The sequence below is a fragment of the Mustelus asterias genome, chromosome 23, assembly GCF_964213995.1.
Source record: "Mustelus asterias chromosome 23, sMusAst1.hap1.1, whole genome shotgun sequence".
NCBI lineage: Eukaryota > Metazoa > Chordata > Chondrichthyes > Carcharhiniformes > Triakidae > Mustelus > Mustelus asterias.
This window is the reverse complement of record NC_135823.1, coordinates 51,724,605-51,744,023: the sequence shown is the minus strand read 5'-3', so window position 1 is coordinate 51,744,023 and position 19,419 is coordinate 51,724,605. Positions and strand designations below refer to the sequence as shown.

Here is a 19,419-nt window from a genome sequence, read left to right as displayed (position 1 = left end):
AAGGGGCTGCTGCCCTGTGGATCCAGAACTGGCTTGCCCAAAGGAGGCAGAGAGTGGGTATAGATGGGTCTTTTTCTAAATGGAGGTTGGTCACCAGTGGTGTGCCCCAGGGATCTGTTCTGGGACCCTTGCTGTTTGTCATTTTCATAAATGACCTGGATGAGGAAGTGGAGGGATGGGTTGGTAAGTTTGCCGACGACACGAAGGTTGGTGGGGTTGTGGATAGTCTGGAGGGATGTCAGAAGTTACAGAGGGACATAGATAGGATGCAAGACAGGGCGGAGAAGTGGCAGATGGACTTCAACCCAGATAAATGCATAGTGGTCCATTTTGGCAGCTCAAATGGGATGAAGGAGTACAATATCAAGGGAAAGACTCTTAGTACTGTAGAGGATCAGAAGGACCTTGGGGTCCGGGTCCATAGGACTCTAAAATCGGTCCCGCAGGTTGAGGAGGTGGTTAAGGCGGCGTATGGTGTGCCGACCATTATCAATCAAGGGATTGAGTTTAGGAGTCCGGGGATAATGATGCAGCTATACAAGATCCTCGTCAGACCCCACTTGGAGTACTATGCTCAGTTCTGGTCGCCTCATTACAGGATGTGGAAAAGATTGAAAGGGTGCAGAGGCGATTTACAAGGATGTTGCCTGGATTGAGTGGCATGCCTTATGAGGATAGGATGAGGGAGCTCGGTCTTTTCTCTTTGGAGAGACGAAGGGTGAGAGGAGACCTAATAGAGGCGTATACGATGTTGAGAGGCATAGATCGGGTGGACTCTCAGAGGCTTTTTCCCAGGGTGGAAATGGCTGCTACGAGAGGACACAGGTTTAAGGTGCTGGGGTGTAGGTACAGGGGAAATGTTAGGGGGAAGTTTTTCACAGAGAGGGTGGTGGACGAGTGGAATCGGCTGCCGTCAGTGGTGGTGGAGGCAAACTCAATAGGATCTTTTAAGAGACTTCTGGATGCGTACATGGGACTTAATAGGATGGAGGGTTATAGGAAGGCCTAAAAGGTAGGGATATGTTCGGCACAACTTGTGGGGCCGAAGGGCCTGTTTTTGTGCTGTAGTGTTTCTATGTTTCTAAGAAGGCAGTGTGTGGGGAATTTGAGAGAGAACAGTGTAGGTGTTTGGGGAGTGCATGACTGAGCAGGATTGACTTTGGGAGTTAGTCACTGGCAGTATAGGTTTTTTTGCAGTCCTGTTCTTTCCTCTGTTACTAACTATACAGCATTTACTAATTATGATACTGTTTCTGAGACTGTATTGCATCGCCAACAATTTCAGTAATGTGTTTCATTAGTCTGTACTTTCCTAGTTGTATTTATGCCTTTGATAATAGCATTGCAAAACAGCAAAAAGGGCTTTAATGTTTGACTAGCGATTAATTGGTGAAACCCAGCTATCATATCTCTTCACAACTTAATGTGTGCATAATACCTGTACCAGCACAGCATTCATGCAGATAATTGAGGGGAAAATACAGACACATAATGACACCAACCAGTCTTTAAATTAGGCTACAATTCCCAATGGGCCCAATTACAGTATAATCTTACACAACGTGAATGCAGCAATGAAGGTGAGAAATAGCCACTTAATGTAAAAAGATATAATTTGCAACAAGCTGAGGACGTCTTTAACAGGTTTTGTGCATTTAAGTTTTCGTCGTCTCCTCCTCCTCCTGCAACAATGAATGTGAACGCGAGTTAGGCACTTCTGATATACGACATAGAAATCAATAGGGGGAGGCCATTCGAGCCTGTTCTGCCATTAGATTAGATCATGGCTGAGCTGCATCACAAGTCAATCTATCCTTGGTTCTGCATCTCTTAACATATTTGCCTAACAAAAATACAGGAATCTCAGTTTTATGGTGGAAGAGTTGCAGATTTTTACCAATCCTTTCTTGCTGACATCACTCCCAAAAGGCCCAATTCTAAAGTTTTACGGCTGTGCCCCAATCTTCTGGACTCTCCCTTCCAAAGGGGACAGTTTCTTTCTGTCTGCCCCATCAAATCCTCTCCCTCCGCCCCATCAAATCCTCTCCCTCCGCCCCGTCAAATCCTCTCTCCTCCCGTCAAATCCTCTAATAATCTAAAACGCTTCAATTAATTGCCCCTTAATCTTCCAAGCTCAAGGAAATAACAAGTCTAGTTTAACAACGAGTAGCTCATCACCACCTTCTCAAGGGCAACTAGTGATAGGCAATAAATGCTGATCCAGCCAGCAACACCCATACCCCGCAAATGAATAAAACAAATACAAGCTGAATTTATGATATCATCCACCTTACCAATTTAACACAAATTCAGCAGTTTAGAAGTTTTTTTTTAAAAACCACTTTGTAACACCCCTACCCTTTAATTTGATGTCCTTCACTGGATTCTCCAGTGTGTCAAACTCATTTAGCAGGAAAGTGGAAACAGCATTAACATTCACTATTTTTCGATAACGTACAGTGTAGTTTCAGTAACTTGTGGCTTATTTATGCAACCAAACAATATTACAAAACTAAAATGTACGCAAATCTTTCCCAGGGATAACTTTTCCGAGTGTTAAGTATATAAATATGGAACAGACATATCAGAGGATGAATGAACTATTATAGGAGCAATCGTTCTCTTGACAATACTAGTATAATATTGCTTTACACATAGATACTGAAGCATGCAGAATTGACCCTTCACATTAATGAATTCTTGGTGTTAAGATTCATCAGTTCTAGTATTAAATATCAGAGGGAGTCAATAGTAAACCTGACTCCCCCTCATCAACTCTACTAGTTACATCCTCAAAAAATTGCAGTAGGTTTGTCCAGCATGATTTTCCTTTCGTAAAACCATGCTGACTCTGTTAGATACTATCACTGTTTTCCAAGTGCTCAGATATAAAATCTTAAATAATGGATTTTAGAATTTTCCTCACTACCGATCTCAGGCTGACTGGTCTATAATTCCCTATTTTCTCTCCTCTCCCTTTTTAATTCCAAGTGCCAGCTTCTTTTGACAGATTGGACAGCAAACTTAGAAACATTAAATATTGGAGAGGATAGTGGTTTAATGGTAATGTCACTGGATAAGTAAACCAGAGGCCTAAGCTAATGTCTGTGCCCACCATGGCTACTGGTGGAATTTAAAATCAATTATTTAATAAAAATCTGGAATTGAGCATCAGTTTCACCATTGTCGGAAAAACCCATCTGGTTCACTAATGTCCTTTAGGGAAGGAAATCTGCCGTCCTTACCTGGTCTGGCTCCAGAGCCACAGCAATGTGCTGGACTCTTAAATGCCCCCTGAAAAAGCCTCGCAAGCCACTCAGTTCAAGGGAAATCAGGGATGGGCAACACATGTTGGCCCTCCCAGCGACATCAGCCTCCCATGAAAGAACAAAAACATTTACAAAACTAGTATAACGTTGCATTATGTATAGATGAAGAATTATGCGGAGTTGGCCCTGCACATTAATGAAGTCTTGATGTTAAATGCACCATAATAGTGTTAATTATCAGTATAGAAGAGGAAGTCAAGAGTTTTGGGGGGGGCAGGGCAGCAGGAAAGTGGAGTCAAGGCCACAATCAGATTAACCATGATCTTATAGAATGGTGGAATAGGAGCAAGGGGCCAAATGGCCTACTCCTGCTCTTACTTTTTTTGTTCTTATTCAGCGAACGAAGCAAGTTTGATAATAAATACCTTATTCCCGTGAGTCAGAAGACTTTCCTTATTCATTCATGATAACTTAAAGTTCAGTATTAACCTTTACAACCGCATACGTACTTGACTGATGAGGTTGAGAAGAAGTTTGCCCTCCGAGCCAACCAAGCATGTCAAAAGTTGAGGAATCCAGGCCAACCATTGGATGGGTGGTACACCAATGCAGTACTTGTCCACTGCGTCCGCCAGTGTGTTCTTTTCATCATCAAAACTCAGCAGCCAAAGGACCTGGTAAACATGGGCAGAAGTTAACAGTTTGCTGAGAGTTAAACCTGCACCCAAAAATGTTGCAGCAAAGTCAGCTCATAATGCCAGCGTTGCACTGTGCAACGTAGCCTGCAGAATATACAATGCACCCGGTCCCCCAAACCACATATTTTTGACTCTTAAGACAAGGCAAAGGGCCACCATCCATTGATGGGACAGGCTGAAGTGAAAAGAGTGCGTTCAAGCCATATGCACCTGTTACTCAAGGAGCGACACGGTGGCACAGTGGTCAGCACTGCTGCCTCACAGCGCCAGGGACCCAGGTTCGATTCCCGACTTGGGTCACTGTCTGTGCGGAGTCTGCATGTTCTCCCCGTGTCCGCGTGGGTTTCCCCGGGTACTCCGGTTTCCCCCCTCAGTCCGAAATACGTGCTGATTAGGTGCATTGGCCATGCTAAATTCTCCCTCAGTCTACCTGAACAGGTGCCGGAGTGTGGCAACTAGGGGATTTTCACAGTAACTTCATTGCAGTGTTAATGTAAGGTGGGAGAGGGGTAAGATTTAGAAAAAGGGGTGAAAGGGAAAGCAAAGGGGGAGAAAAGATAAGGAAAGAGGGCATAAAGTAAGGGGGGGGGGAAGAAAAATTAAGGAAGTCAAAGAAATAAAAAGGTAGAGAAGAGTAAAAAATTAAATAAAATTAAAACAAATGGGGTCAAGGTGGGGTAGAGCAAATCATCTGGAGTTGTTGAATTCGATGTTGAGACCGGAAGGCTGTAAAGTGCCGAGCCGGAAGATGAGATGCTGTTCCTCCAGTTTGCGTTGAGCTTCACTGGAACATTGCAGCAAGCCAAGGACAGACATGTGGGCATGGGAGCAGGATCGTGTGTTAAAATGGTGAGCAACCGGAAGGTCAGGGTCCTGATTGCGCACAGACCGAAGGTGCTCAGCAAACCCAGTCTACGCTTGGTCTCTCCGATATAGAGACCACATTGGGAGCAGCGAATGCAATAGACCAAATTGAAAGAGGTGCAAGTGAAACACTGCTTAACCTGGAGTGAGTGTTTTCGACCTTGAATAGTAAGCATGGAAGAGATCAACGGACAGGTGTTACACCTTCTGCAATTGCATGGGAAGGTGCCATGAGTGACGGGAGAGGTGTTGGGTATAGTGGAGGAGTGGACTAGATTATCCCAGAGGGAACGGTCTCTGCGGAATGCTGACAGAGGGAGTGAAGGGAAGATGTGTTTGGTGATGGCATCACGCTGGAGTTGACGAAAATGGCAGAGGATTATACTTTGCATGCGGAGGCTGGTGGGGTGAAATGTGAGAAAAAGGGGGACTCCATCCTTGTTCTGGGAGGGAGGGGAGGGTCATGGCGCGGGAGATGGACCACATGCTGTTGAGGGCCCTGTCGACAACTGTAGATGGGAATCCACGGTTGAGTAAAAAGGAGCACATATTAGAAGCACCGCTTTGGAAAGTGGCATCATCGGAACAAATGCGACGGAGGCAAAGGAGCTGAGAAAAAAGGATGGAGTCTTTACTGGATGTAGGGTGTGAAGAGCTGTAGTCCAGATAGCTGTGGGTCAGTAGGCTTGTAATGGATATTGGTAGATACTCTATTGCCGGAAATGAGACAGAAAGGTCAAGGAAGGGCAGGGAAGTGTCTGAGATGGACCAGGTGAGGGTGATGAAGGGGTGGAAACTAGAAGTGAAGTTGATGAATTTTGCGAGGTCTGGACGAGAGCATGAAGTGGCACCAAAATAGTCATCGATGTTTTGGCCTCAACTGCTTTCTGTGGTAAAGAATTTCACAGGCCCACCACTTTCTGGGTGAAGAAATTTCTCCTCATCTCAGTCCTAAGTGGACCATCCCATATTTTCAAACTATGACCCTGGTTCCTCACTCCCCCGCCATCAGAAACATCCTTTTTGCATCTGTCCTGTCTATTCCTGTTACAATTTTATAGGTTTTGATGAGGTCCCCCCCAAATATAATCCTAACCAAGTCAATCTCTCCTCATACGTCAGTCCCACCATCCCAGGAATCAGTCTGGTGGTAAACCCATGGCTGCGTTCCCTCCATAGCAAGAACATTCTTCCTCAGATAAGGAGACTAAAACTGCACACAATATTCCAGGTGCGGCCTGGCCAAGGCCCTATATAACTGCAGCATCACACCTCTGCTCCTGTAATCTTCTCGCTGAGGGCCAAATTTGCCTTTTTTACCGCCTTTGTACCTGCATGCTTACTTTCAGCGACTGGTATACAAGGACAGTTAGATTTCGTTGCATATTCCCCCCCCCTCTCAATCTATAGCCACACAGGTAATAATCTGTCTTCCTGATTTTGCTACCAAAATGGAAAACCTCACATTTATCCACATCTGCCACACTTTTGCCCACTCCCTCAGCTTGTCCAAATCACACTGAAGCATCTCTGCTTCCTCCTCACAGCTCACCCTCCCACCCAACTTTGTGTCATCTGCAAATTTGGAGATTTTACATTTAGTTCCCTCATCTAAAACAATATATATAGTGAATAGCTGGGTTCCTAGCACCGATCCCTGCGGTACCCCACTTGTCACTGCCTGCCACTTTGAAAAAGAATCATTTATTCCTACTCCTTGTTGTAAAATGAAGTGATAGTTGTATGGCAAGACAGGGCCAAATGTGTTACTAAAAGTCAATACTACTGAGCAGATTGTACTCACTACAAGATGGCATGCAGCAATTTAGTATCTATACCATCTTAGCCTAAGACTGTTACTCAAATGGAAATAAACCACAAAGGATAATTATATAGAAAATAAAATCCAACGTGCAGCTAAATACAACACGGACATCTAGAAATTAAACCTGGAATTTCTACAACACCAGGGTAGTGTATAATAGGAGAATTTTTAACAGGTGATTTGATCCTTAATGCTTTTATTAACGCTTAATGGCTGAATCAGCCTGGAAAAGGTTCTCATGCAGAGGTGATAAACAGACAAACAGAATATGTCAGTTAAACCCTCAGTGCACAAAGGAATTCAGTTAACTTTACAGACTTAATCCCAACTATGAGTGCTAACCTCTCTTTGACAGGAATGCTGTCAAGGTAGAATTAAGAATGGTAGAGTGCCCGAGGTGGTCATGGAATCTGCTCCAGCTCTTTCAGAGAGCAATCCTGTTAGTCCCACTCCTCCGATCTTACCCAATAATCCTGCATTTTTCTCCTTCAAGCATTTCTACAATTCCCTTTTGAAAGCTACTATTGAAACTGTTTACATTACCCCATCAGGCAGTCCACTTCAAATCTTAACCACCTGCTGTATAAAAAAAGATTTTCCTGGTTGTTTTGACAATCACCTTAAAGCCGTGTCCTCCTGTTATCGACCCTTCAATCACTGGAAACAGTTTCTCTTTGCTTACTCTGTCTAAACCCCTCGTGATGTTAAGCACCTCTATGAAACCTCCTTTTAGCCTTCCTTACTCCAAGGAGCACAACCTAGCTTCTCCAGTCTATCCATGCAACTGGACTTGCTCATCCCTGGAAACAGTCTACAGTCGAGGGAGCTTCTGCTCCAAATCCTTGACACTCTTGCAGATCGGGTACAGTAACATGGCCAGAAGGTGTGACATTGTTTCACCTGCATTAAGCTTAATGTTGATATTCTCAAGGGTTTCACCGAACGCTGCCCTCCATGCTGTAAGTCCTCACCTTTGCAAGATATTTCCTTGACTTGCTCTCGTTCTGGTGGCGGCAGGCGTGCAGGTAGCAGGTGATGGCAGATACGCCAAGGTGAAGCTGCCTTTCTTTGACAAAGATGTTTTCCAGATAGTCGCCCCACATCGCCCAAGCTTTCACCAGCACGTCGTGCATCTGGACAGCAGCGGAAAATGCTTTGTTGGCTTCCTCAGATCTAGGTAACAGAAAAATAAATGCATGTAAAATATCAATGCCAGGCATTGAAGAATTCCAATCCCACATCACTATTTTGAAGAGCAGTAGGAGAGATCTTCCCCAGTGTCCAGGTCAATATTTACTGCACAACCAACATCTATGTAAAAACAAATAACCTGGTCATTATCACATTGCTGTTTGTGGGAGCTTCCTGTGCACAATTGGTTGCTGCATTTCCTGTATTGCAGCAATGAAAATATTGCAGAAGTACTTAATTGGCTGTAAAGCACGGAGGGTTTACAAATGTGCTGAAATCTGCTGTATTAATATATTCCTTTTCTTTACTATAGAAGACTACCTCTCCATTATATTAGATTTAGGGAGGGTTTAAATTAAAATGGCTTGGAGGGGGAGGGGGGGAAAATCTATGCATGGAGTCAGAGGAGGGGGAAATCAAGGACAAAAACTAAAGACAGAAAGGGAAATAAGAAAGGTGATTGGCAGAGAAACCAAGGGCCAGATTCAAGTAGGGCCTCAGTGAAAAATAGTGGGAACGGGATCATAATGTTAAAAAGACGAGCCTAAAGGCTTTATGCCTTAACGGGCGGAACAGTCGCAATAAAGTGGATGAATTAATCACGCAAATAGATGTAAATGGGTGTGATATATTCCCGATTACAGAGAAATGGCTGCAGGGTGACCAAGGGTAAGAACTGAACATCCAGGGGTATTCAGTATTTAAGAAGGACAGACAGAAAGGAAAAGGCAGTGGAGTTGAATTGCTGGTTAAAGAGGAAATTAACACCATACTGAGGAAGGATATTAGCTCCGACAATGTAGACTCTATATGGGTAGAGCTAAGAAACACCAAGGGATAAAAAAAACATTAGTAGGAGCTGTATGTAGATCCCCAATCTCTCGGGGTGATGTTGGGAATGACATTAAACAGGAAATTAGAGATGCACAGTGGCTATAGCACTGCTGCCTCACAGTGCCAGAGACTCGGGTTCGATTCCCGGCTTGGGTCACTGTCTGTGCAGAGTTTGCATGTTCTTCCCGTGTCTGCGTGGGTTTCCTCCGGGTGCTCTGGTTTCCTCCCACAGTCCGAAAGACGTGCTGGTTAGGTGCATTGGCCATGCTAAATTCTCCCTCAGTGTACCCGAACAAGCGCCGGAGTGTGGCTGGGGGATTTTCACAATAAATTCATCGCAGTGTTAATGTAAGCCTATTTGTGACACTAATAAAATAAACTTAAACTTTAAGCTTGCGCTAAGAGGAACATCTGTAATTATGGGTGATTTTAATCTGCATGTAGATTGGGCAAATCAAATTAGTCACAATAGCGTAGAGGAAGAATTCCTGGAGTGTATACGGGATGGTTTTCTGGACCAATACGTTGAAGAGTCAACTAGAGAGCAGCCATTCTAGACTTGGTATTACTATGTAATTAGAAAGGAATAACTGGCAATCTAGTTTTGCAAGACCCCTTGTGGATGAGCGACCATAACATGATAGAACTTTTCATCAAGATGGAGAGTGACATAGTTGATTCGGAGACTAGGATCCTGAATCTTGATAAAGGAAACTACAATGATATGAGGCGCGTGTTGGCTATGATAGATTAGGAAACATTATTTAAAGGGATGACAGTGGATAGGCAATGGTAAACATTCAAGGGTGAACTGCGACAGTTGTTTATTCCAGCCAGGCACTAAAGTAAAACTGGAAAGGTGGCCAAACCATGGCTTACAAGGGAAATTAGAGATAGCATTAAATCCAAAGGAGAGGCATGCAAATTGGCCAAGGAAAACAACAGACCCGAGGATTTGGAGTGGTTTAGAATTTGGCAAAGGAGGACCAAGGGTCTGATTAAGAAGGGGAAAATAGAGTATGAGAATAAGCTTGTGGGGAACATAAAAACCAACTGTAAAAGTTTCTATAGGTATGCAAGGAGAAAAAGATTGGTGCAGGCAGATTACTATCTCAATGGCCATGGGGAATGTGCAATGAGACCTGGGTATCTTTGTACACCAGTCACTGAAGGTAGGCATGCAGGTGCAGCAGGCAGTTAAAAAGGCAAATGGTACGTTGACCTTCATAGCAAGAGGATTTGAGTACAGGAGCAGGGATGTCTTGCTGCAATTATCCAGGGCCTTGGTGAGGCCACACCTGGAATAGTGTGTGTAGTTTTGGCCTCCTTATCTGAGGAAGGATGTTCTTGCTCTTGAGGGACTGCAGTGGAGGTTTATCAGACTGATTCCTGGGATGGCAGGACTGACGTATGAGGAGAGATTGAGTTGGTTAGGATTGTATTCGCTGGAGCTCAGAAGAGGGGGTATCTCATAGAAACCTATAACACATTCTAACAGGACTAAACAGGGTAGATGCAAGAAGGATGTTCCTGATGATGGGGGTGTTCCGAACCAGGAGTCACAGTCTGAGGATACAGGATAGACTGTTTAGGACAGAGATGAGAAATTTCTTCACCCAGAGAGTGGTCAGCCTGAGGAATTCGCTATCACAGCATGTAATTGAGGCCAAAACATTGTGTTTTCAAAAAGCTGTTAGATATAGCAATTGAGGTCAAGGGCATCAAAGGATACGGGGAGAAGGCAGGATAAGGCTATTGAATTGGATGATCAGTCGTGATCAAATTAAATGGCAGAGCAGGCTCGAAGGGCCAAATGGTCTCCTCCTGTTCCTATTTTCTATGCTCCTATTTCTGATATTCATAAGCTGCGCTTAAGAGTTTATAGCATTATACAAACAGCATGCAACTGAATTATTACACTGCAACTCAATGTCATATAGACATTTATCTATTTGTACAATTCTCGTTCAAATATAATTTTTCCCCCAATTACACATTCCCATTTGATCGCTACAAAGATTGCTGGTACTCATCTTCTGTGCTGAGATCACTGACAATGGGCCACGTATCGTGCTCATGGCTCTCAAAAGGCCTACAATTCACAAGTCAATGACTTATGACAGTCTTTCACACAAGTTAAATAACCTCATTATACAGACTATTCGATCACACTGCATGTGCTCAGAAACACAAAACCCAGGCCATAAAGTAATAATTAAATCTTAATTTTTACTCATGCTGCGGTTAAACACTCTCCGCGCAGTGGAAATATGACGAGAACACATATAACCGTTAGTTCAAATTCAACTACTGCAAGACCCATTAAGTATACAGCATATCGGGCACTTTTTCCATTAAGAGCTGCATAAATTCTCTCATGCAAGCATGCCATTTCCTGACCAACAAGTTATGCATTCACTAGAAATCAACTGTTGAGTAAAGTCAAGATGCCCAATAAGCCGCACTGGAACAGCAAAAGGGCATGCAATGTGACAACTACAAACAGAAGCATTTCATTCATTTCTGCACATTCCCAGGTGCATAAATTCTTCACCGACTCCAACCAGCTGTCTGGCGATGGCCAGGGTCGAACTGGATTGTTCGTAACCTTGATGTCATAGTTGACCCCAAGGTGAGCTTCCAACCACTAAGATCACCTATTTCCCTCTCCCACAGGAATGCACACCTGGCTCAGTTCCACAGGTGCTGAAACTCTCATCCATGTCTTTGTTACTGTTGGACGTGACTACTCCAACACACTCCTGGCTGGCCTCCCACAACCTACCCTCCATAACCTTCAGGTCATCCATAACTCTGCTGTCCATATACTAACACACACCAAGTCCATGGCCTTGTGCTCACTGACCTACTTTGGCTCCCAGTTAAGCGACTTCTTGATTTTAAAATTCTTGTCCTTGTATGGCCTCACCCCTCCCCACCTCTGTAACCTCCCCCCAGTTCTACAACTCTTGGGAGACATCTGCTATCCTCTAATGCGGGCCTTCTGAGTACTTGTGATTTTAATTGCTCCACTGTTGGTGGCCAGGCCTTCAGCTGCAGAGTTCCTAAGGAAATTTGCAAAACCCCAAGGCTTAAGCAAGCAGTAATTTCCCCTGGGGTGGTTAGCAGTTTAAGGGTTAATATTTTTTTCAGGAAGTGAAATATTATTATTGCTGGATTATTAATGAGAAGCTGTCATGCTGCAAAATGCCTAGCAAAGATATTGCTGAAACAGATTGCAATGTGCACTGCAATATTTAATTGGCTCTCTTTGTAGGAAGGCTGGCCACTTAAATGTGAGCAAAATGCAAGTTGAATTCCTTGTCAAGCACGGTTTTAGTTCTGAACTTCCAAACAATGACACAAATGTCTGCGTGGCATCAAAATTGTAACAGATATCATCAATGAACAATCCCTTTCATTGGCGCAAGGAGGAAGAGGCTCAAATGCTAGAAAGTTGCAGACAGGTAAATTTCCAAAAAAGAAATCAGTAGAAGTCTGACATAGTAAAACAAAAATATGCTTCACTGGAATATTTAATTAAAACGAACTTCACATTTTGAAAGTTAACCCACATCCCCCAAAGAGCTTTTTGTCTTTAGGTTTTACCAGGCGAGTCAATCATACTTGGAAAAATAAAGTCAAAGGAACAAAACATGATGTGTCTAGTTTTCATTCCGTACTGTAAGGGTGAATGAATGTTCACTGATGCGCCCCTGTGGAGGCTTCAGCATGGCTGAAAATAACCACAAAACTGGTCTTAAAGGTTGCAGGTCTGCAAGTTTGTATCCCAGTTGCAAGTCAAGGATATGCTACTGCCCACGCAAAACTGGCAGATGAATCATGCTCGCAAAGAAACCTTGCATCATGGACCAGCCAGTACAAAGTGTGTTGGCTTGCATCAAGAATCATAGAATCCCGAATAATGCAGAAGGCGGCCATTCGGCCCATTGAGTCTGCATTTGACAGAGCATAGTACCCAACCCCCTCCCCACCCTGTCCCCATAACTCCAGGCATTTGCCATAGCTAATCCACCTAACCTGCACATCTTTTGAATGTGGGAGGAAACCCACACAGATATGGGGGGAACATGCAGACTCCACACAGACAGTCACCCAAGGCTGGAATTGAACCCGGGTCCCTGGCACTGTGAGGCAGTTGCGTTAATCACTGTGCCACTAAAGACTCTGCCCTCCTATAGAAAATAATTACCAGGTCTTGGATCTACTTAAAGATGATTTTAAACAAAAACGGAAAATACTGGGTGACACAGCAGCTCAGGCAGCATCAGGGGAGAGAGAAACAAAGTTAACCGTTCAGATCAATGAGTAGCGGCGGAACTGATCACTGACCACAAAGACGCAAACCCCACCTTGCTCCCTCCAGATACTACCCGAGCCGCTGAATGATTCATTCTCTCATGAATTCGATTTTATTTCCGTGGTGAGCAGTTATTGCTCACACAAGGGGGCAACAATAGAAACAGAAAAACTACAGCACAAAACAGGCCCTTCGGCCCTACAAGTTGTGCCGAACATATCCCTACCTTTTAGGCCTACTTATAACCCTCCATCCTATTAAGTCCCATGTACTCATCCAGGAGTCTCTTAAAAGATCCTATTGAGTTTGCTTCCACCACCACTGACGGCAGCCGATTCCTCTCGCCCACCACCCTCTGTGAAAAACTTCCCCCTAACATTTCCCCTGTACCTACCCCCCAGCACCTTAAACCTGTGTCCTCTCGTAGCAGCCATTTCCACCCTGGGAAAAAGCCTCTGAGAGTCCACCCGATCTATGCCTCTCAACATCTTATATATCTCTATTAGGTCTCCTCTCATCCTACGTCTCTCCAAGGAGAAAAGACCGAGCTCCCTCAGCCTATCCTCATAAGGCATGCCACTCAATCCAGGCAACATCCTTGTAAATCGCCTCTGCACCTTTTCAATCTTTTCCACATCCTTCCTGTAATGAGGCAACCAGAACTGAGCACAGTACTCCAAGTGGGGTCTGACGAGGGTCTTATATAGCTGCATCATTATCCCTGGACTCCTAAACTCAATCCCTCGATTGATAAAGGCCAGCACACCATACACCTTCTTAACCACCTCCTCCACCTGCGGGGCCGATTTTAGAGTCCTATGGACCCGGACCCCAAGGTCCTTCTGATCCTCTACAGTACTAAGAGTCTTTCCCTTGATATTGTACTCCTTCATCCCAAATGAGCTGCCAAAATGGACCACTACGCATTTATCTGGGTTGAAGTCCATCTGCCACTTCTCCGCCCAGTCTTGCATCCTATCTATGTCCCTCTGTAACTTCTGACATCCCTCCAGACTATCCACAACCCCACCAACCTTCGTGTCGTCGGCAAACTTACCAACCCATCCCTCCACTTCCTCATCCAGGTCATTTATGAAAATGACAAACAGCAAGGGTCCCAGAACAGATCCCTGGGGCACACCACTGGTGACCAACCTCCATTTAGGAAAAGACCCATCTATACCCACTCTCTGCCTCCTTTGGGCATCCCTTCTGACATCCTGGCTGTAGACCTGGCTGGCTGTAGGGATTCGCATTCTAATCAGTATTCTGCAACTTGATTTTGTGTCTGTTTGCACTGTTTGAGAGCACATTTCCACTCCATCTGACGAAGGAGCAGTGCTCCAAAAGCTTATGGTATTTGCTACCAAATAAACCTATTGGACTTTAACCTGGTGTTGTGAGACTTCTTACTGTGTCCTTTGGGCAAGCCAGTTCTGGATCCACAGGGCAGCAGCCCCTTGGATCCCATGCCCTCTCACTTTTTCTAGAATGTCAATGTCAAAAAAATACTGGGAAAACAGGGCAACTTCAAATTTTTCCCAGACAACTTAAAGAGTGAATGAAAGAAATGTGGAATATATCCAGGGCACAGCAGCTCAAGCAGTTTTGACAGTTCAACTCCCAAGTAAGCTTACAAATGTAAGCCCGAGGCTCCTGATCAACGAAGCTTGCTTGCTTCAGTTGAGTGAATGTTGTCAGTCCCCAGCAGCAGTGTTAGATGAAGTGGAGGCGCAAGGCTTACCTAGGGGGGTGGGGTTGTGGGGAAAGACTCAGGTTAAAAATAAATCTGTCATTGACCTGCCCTGCTCATACTGTATCTCTCATTAGGTAAACTGAAAGATGCGCTCTCAGCTTTAGTGGAAGGTTTTGCAGCCCAAGTTCTTTCTACTCTCCGGGCTGGATTAGGAGAGGTTGTGAACATATCCCAGACCAGAATATGGGAAGACCCTTCCCTTTAAACTAACCCTGTCCCATCCAAAGTGCTTTAATAATGATCAAGGATGGCATTCAAGGTTACCCAGAACGAGGGGTATGCATGCGAGAGGGGGAAAAGAGAGAAAAACGGACCAAATCCAAAACCATTCTTTCTTAATTAACGCACACAAATTAATTATAAATGGCAAATAGTGGGGGATACACCCCTTAATGATAAAACAAGTGGAGTCATATTATTACGTACTTATTAATCTGAGCGAGGAACATCCCTTTCAGTGCGTAGAATTCAGCTGTCATCTCCTTTGTGAAATACTTCAGATTTGTTGATTCAATAACTTCCAAACCCTGCGCGGAATAGAGTTGTAAATGAATGTGACATACTGATCTATTAATAAAATTGTGGCCAAGCAGTCTTTATAGAAAAGAGAAGTACAGAATCCCCAGATAGCTAAATTAGTGACCTTTTGTTGATCAAGCTCAGAACAGCAGTTCCTATCTGACAGTTTTGTAACTCGCCAGACGATCAATTATTCTTAATAAGTTATTGATTTTGCTGTGTAGTGATAGAGGAAACACAGGTGTTTATGAATGCTTCAGATCCCCCCTGGGTTACATTCCTTCACAAAACTGTAGATCATACCCATCAAATCATTTCTGTCAGAAACCACTGCATTTCAAATTCAAAAGCTACAATTTATGTTTTTTGCTTACTTTCTATAGTCGTGGCAGATAGGCAATGCCTCTCTCTCCCGTGTCACAAACCTTGCCACAGACAACAACTCAAGTGTCCAATGTGGACTTGTGATCCTTCTCTTCCAGCAGACCCAACCAGAGTCTTCATCCCCCTTTTTCTTTTGTAGGAATGGCCATGTTGCCTACCTGCATGCATTCATTCTTGCCCATAACTCCAGCCTGCTGGAGGTAGCACTTGACCTGCTGTCGAATCTTCTGAAAGCAGTCCACGATGGGCACGGTGGGAATGGTATGGATACGGCTTAGGATATCAAGGGCCACGTTCACCAGGCCCTGCTTACGGGCGATCTTCCCGTACTGGATGATAGCTGAGGCAGAGGCATGGACCCCCAGCATGGCGTTATTTGAGTTGGGGTCATGCTGAGAGCTGTTTTCATAGGCTGCCACAATTGCTTTGGAGAAAAAGAGAATTGAAATAGTCTATTATTTTCAAATTTGAGAGAGAGAAAAAAAGACCAAGGTTTGTTTTGATGCTGATTTAAAGGCATTTTGGAAATGGGCAACATTGGAGACCAGCAACAAGCAATGATCGTTTACAAGAGGAAACCGGGGTTTTGAATGAAGTTATCTCACTGGATCTGGTGCCAGATCAACTTGACAGTGACTGAAAACTGGCTGACATGATGATATGTTGGGGCATTTTCAAAAGATATGGAAGTATCTAATGGTGGTAAATGGAGGTTCGTAACATAGGAACAGGACCAGGCCATTCAGCCCGTTGAACCCATTCCTTCAAAAATAAGTTAAAGAAACTGCAACTTAAATGCTCAGTTTATGTTTGTAACCTATACTTCAACAAAGGCCTTTTGATTTTGCACACTGTTAACCGATGAGGAACGTTATGCTTGATTCGATTCACGAAAAGCTGGACACTGTTGCACTCCACATCTGGCAGGGAAACGATGGGTTGAATGGCCTCCTTCTGTGCTTTAACTATTCTATGGTGCTATGATTTTGAACAAGTAGTTGGATTATGGGAAAAAGGGTAAGGAATCGGATCTTAACGAGGGCGCTCCTAATTTTAAAAATCAATTCTATTTTACAGAGAGACTAATCGCCTACTCTGCAGATTTACAAGTTTAAAGGCTGGCCCTGGGTTAAACCAGTCACCTAACTGACAAAGTGGGCCGATATTCCAACAGTGCAGCAAAGGTGAATGGTTAAGCACATGGAGATGTTTTGAATTTCAGCGGGGTTTTGCTATGGGGAGAGTGTCATTTCTGCAAGTGTTCACAAACATTTCAACATTAAAATGAGCTCAAACCCCAAGACACTTTGATTTTACAAACTCATTTGTTCCATACCTGCTTTCAGTTTTGTGAGATCAGCTGCAGTCCGTCCCACTGAAACGAATGGAAATGCGAAAAATAGCAAATTTCCTGGAGTGCGCTACGTTTAAATTCTATTCAATCACAGCTTCAAATCTTACTGCAAACTTTTTACTGTTTCATTTTTGCAAGAAGGGACAGATAACTATTCTACAACATTATTTGCATAGGAAACGTAACATGATTATGATATTCAACCCCTCGGACTTCTCCGCCATTCAATGTGGTGTGGTTGATATGCATCTTAACTCCATCTCTGACTCCACTGTGGCTCAACTCTTAATACCCTTGTAAATCTAGCAATCTCAATTTTGAAATTTTCAGTTCACCACCCTTTCTCCCTTCCCCTCCAGTCGCGATAGCTTTGTGGGAGTGTGTTCCAGATTTCCACTGCCCTATATATGAAGGGGAGGAAGTCTGCAACTTATTCAGCATCTTTCCCCAGCACTCCTTTTCCCCATCCCCACAACTGCTCCCTGCCACAAAGCTGTCCTTTACCTAATAAAAATGCTGGAAGTGCTAGAAATCTGTAATAAAAACAGAAGATGCCTGACAAACTCGAGCAGGGCCGGCAACACCTGCGGAGAGAGGAACAGAGTTAATGCTTCGAGTCCCTAGGACTTCTTCAGAAGAATCAACATGTGGACTTGAAACGTTTAACCCTGTTTCTCTCTCTCCGCAGCTGCTGCAAGACCTGCTGAGCTTGTCCAGCATTTTCTGTTTCTATTTCTGCCTTTTACCTACAAAGACGACTGACCTGCTTCCAGACCTCGCCTCCATTCTGTTGCCTATCCCAATAGGCTAACTCACCCATTGCACTTTCAAGCATTCTTATGGGAGGCAAACGCATTTCCATTCAGCGCCTGCTCAAACCGTTCCTTATTGTGGACATAGAACCAAATCCTTCGTCAGTAAGTCAATAAGCAAAAATGTGCTGTTCCACCAGTATAATTGTAGTCCAATCAAATCAGAAAGAAAGTGGCAGCATTCACAACGGTGACAACACGTCAAAAGTACTTCACTGATCGTAAAGCACTTTGGAACGGAGCTATAGAAATGTAAATTTGTCCTTTCTTTTCATTAAGTAAGGATGAAAAGCTTAACCTAAGAAGCACATGTTGCAAGTCAGTTTTTTTGAGCTCAATTACCATTTTCAATTGTGTGTTAAGCAAACATAACTCCAATTCCTTCCAAAAATGCTGAACAAACAGACATTGTACAGCGAGCGAATACACATGGCATTTTGTACATGCTGACTGGACGATAGGCACAACACATTTTGTTCAAAATAGGATTAAAATGTTGAAAACTTCAAAATGCCAAAAACTGATAGCAAGTTATCACAATTAGCTTTGTGACCCGACCATTCCAGTAACTTCCTCGGCCTTTTGGCTAAGATCAAGTGTCGGAATAAGCCTAAAATGGGGTTTCCATGCCTTCACGCTGGTTAGGTGCATTGGCCATGCTAAATTCTCCCTCAGTGTACCCGAACAGGACTAGGGGATTTTCACAGTTACCTCTTTGCAGTGTTAATGTAATTCCACTTGTGACTCTAATAAATAAACTTTAAATAAACGTTAAACTTGTCAGTTTGGATCTTGTTTGCCTCTCTCGTGGGGACCACGAATTGGATTTAATTGGAATCTGAATTTGTTTTTTGGAGCAAGCAAGGAATGGATTTGGGGTTTGCCTGGTCCATTCTGAGCATTGGCTTTGTAACTTTAAAGAACGGAGTAAAAAAAAGTTTTTAATTCCTTTAACTTCATTCTAAATTAATTTTAACTTCCTCAATCTAATATTTAATAAATTAGCAATAATATAACAGATTTACACTGAAATACATACCAGATTTGGTAATTCAGTCATTTTTGTCCTAAAAATAATTCAAGTTATCCCACCACAACTTCTGATTTAGGCAAGGCTCCCAAAGTTGCCACACCTTTCAACAGTGCAACGATAACTGTGACAGCTTTGTCATCATTAGTACAGCAAAAGATGGGCTACTGTTTTGGGTCAGTGAAGATATGGAGGTGGTGCAGGAGGGAATTCCACAGCATGGGATCACACCTCCAATATCCAATTAAAATATATAATCCTATACACTTATTATATAATCTTACCCTAACAGAGTATGCCATTTTTCATTTGTAAAACACAGTTGGCTTCTAGATGTGTTTTGAACATGATGCATGGGTACAGTTACATGGGTAAGATGGGTATAGAGGGATATGGGCCAAATGGGGGCGATTGGGACTAGTTTAGGGGGTTAAACAAAAAGGGCGGCATGGACAAGTTGGGCCGAAGGGCCTGTTTCCATGCTGTAAACCTCTATGACTTTGTCTCATTTTTGAAGTTTTCAATTGACAACTAGCTTCAACAGCTTATTATTAGGCGGGGA

At 43.6% G+C, this 19,419-nt stretch overlaps 1 protein-coding gene across 4 annotated transcripts in view; it reads right to left on the bottom strand.

Moving 5' to 3' along the window:
* The window catches only part of trrap (transformation/transcription domain-associated protein), a 210,915-nt gene that overhangs the window by 46,052 nt on the left and 145,444 nt on the right, over positions 1-19,419 (bottom strand). For 3 of the 4 annotated variants that reach the window (XM_078240636.1, XM_078240635.1, XM_078240638.1), the window contains 5 exons: positions 16,998-17,036; positions 15,820-16,085; positions 15,185-15,285; positions 7,628-7,829; positions 3,779-3,943 (listed from right to left, as the gene is read on the bottom strand). In XM_078240636.1, coding sequence (XP_078096762.1) covers positions 3,779-3,943; positions 7,628-7,829; positions 15,185-15,285; positions 15,820-16,085; positions 16,998-17,036 — 773 coding nt within the window. The remainder of the gene's footprint in view (positions 1-3,778; positions 3,944-7,627; positions 7,830-15,184; positions 15,286-15,819; positions 16,086-16,997; positions 17,037-19,419) is intronic. The other variant, XM_078240637.1, reaches the window with a different exon arrangement.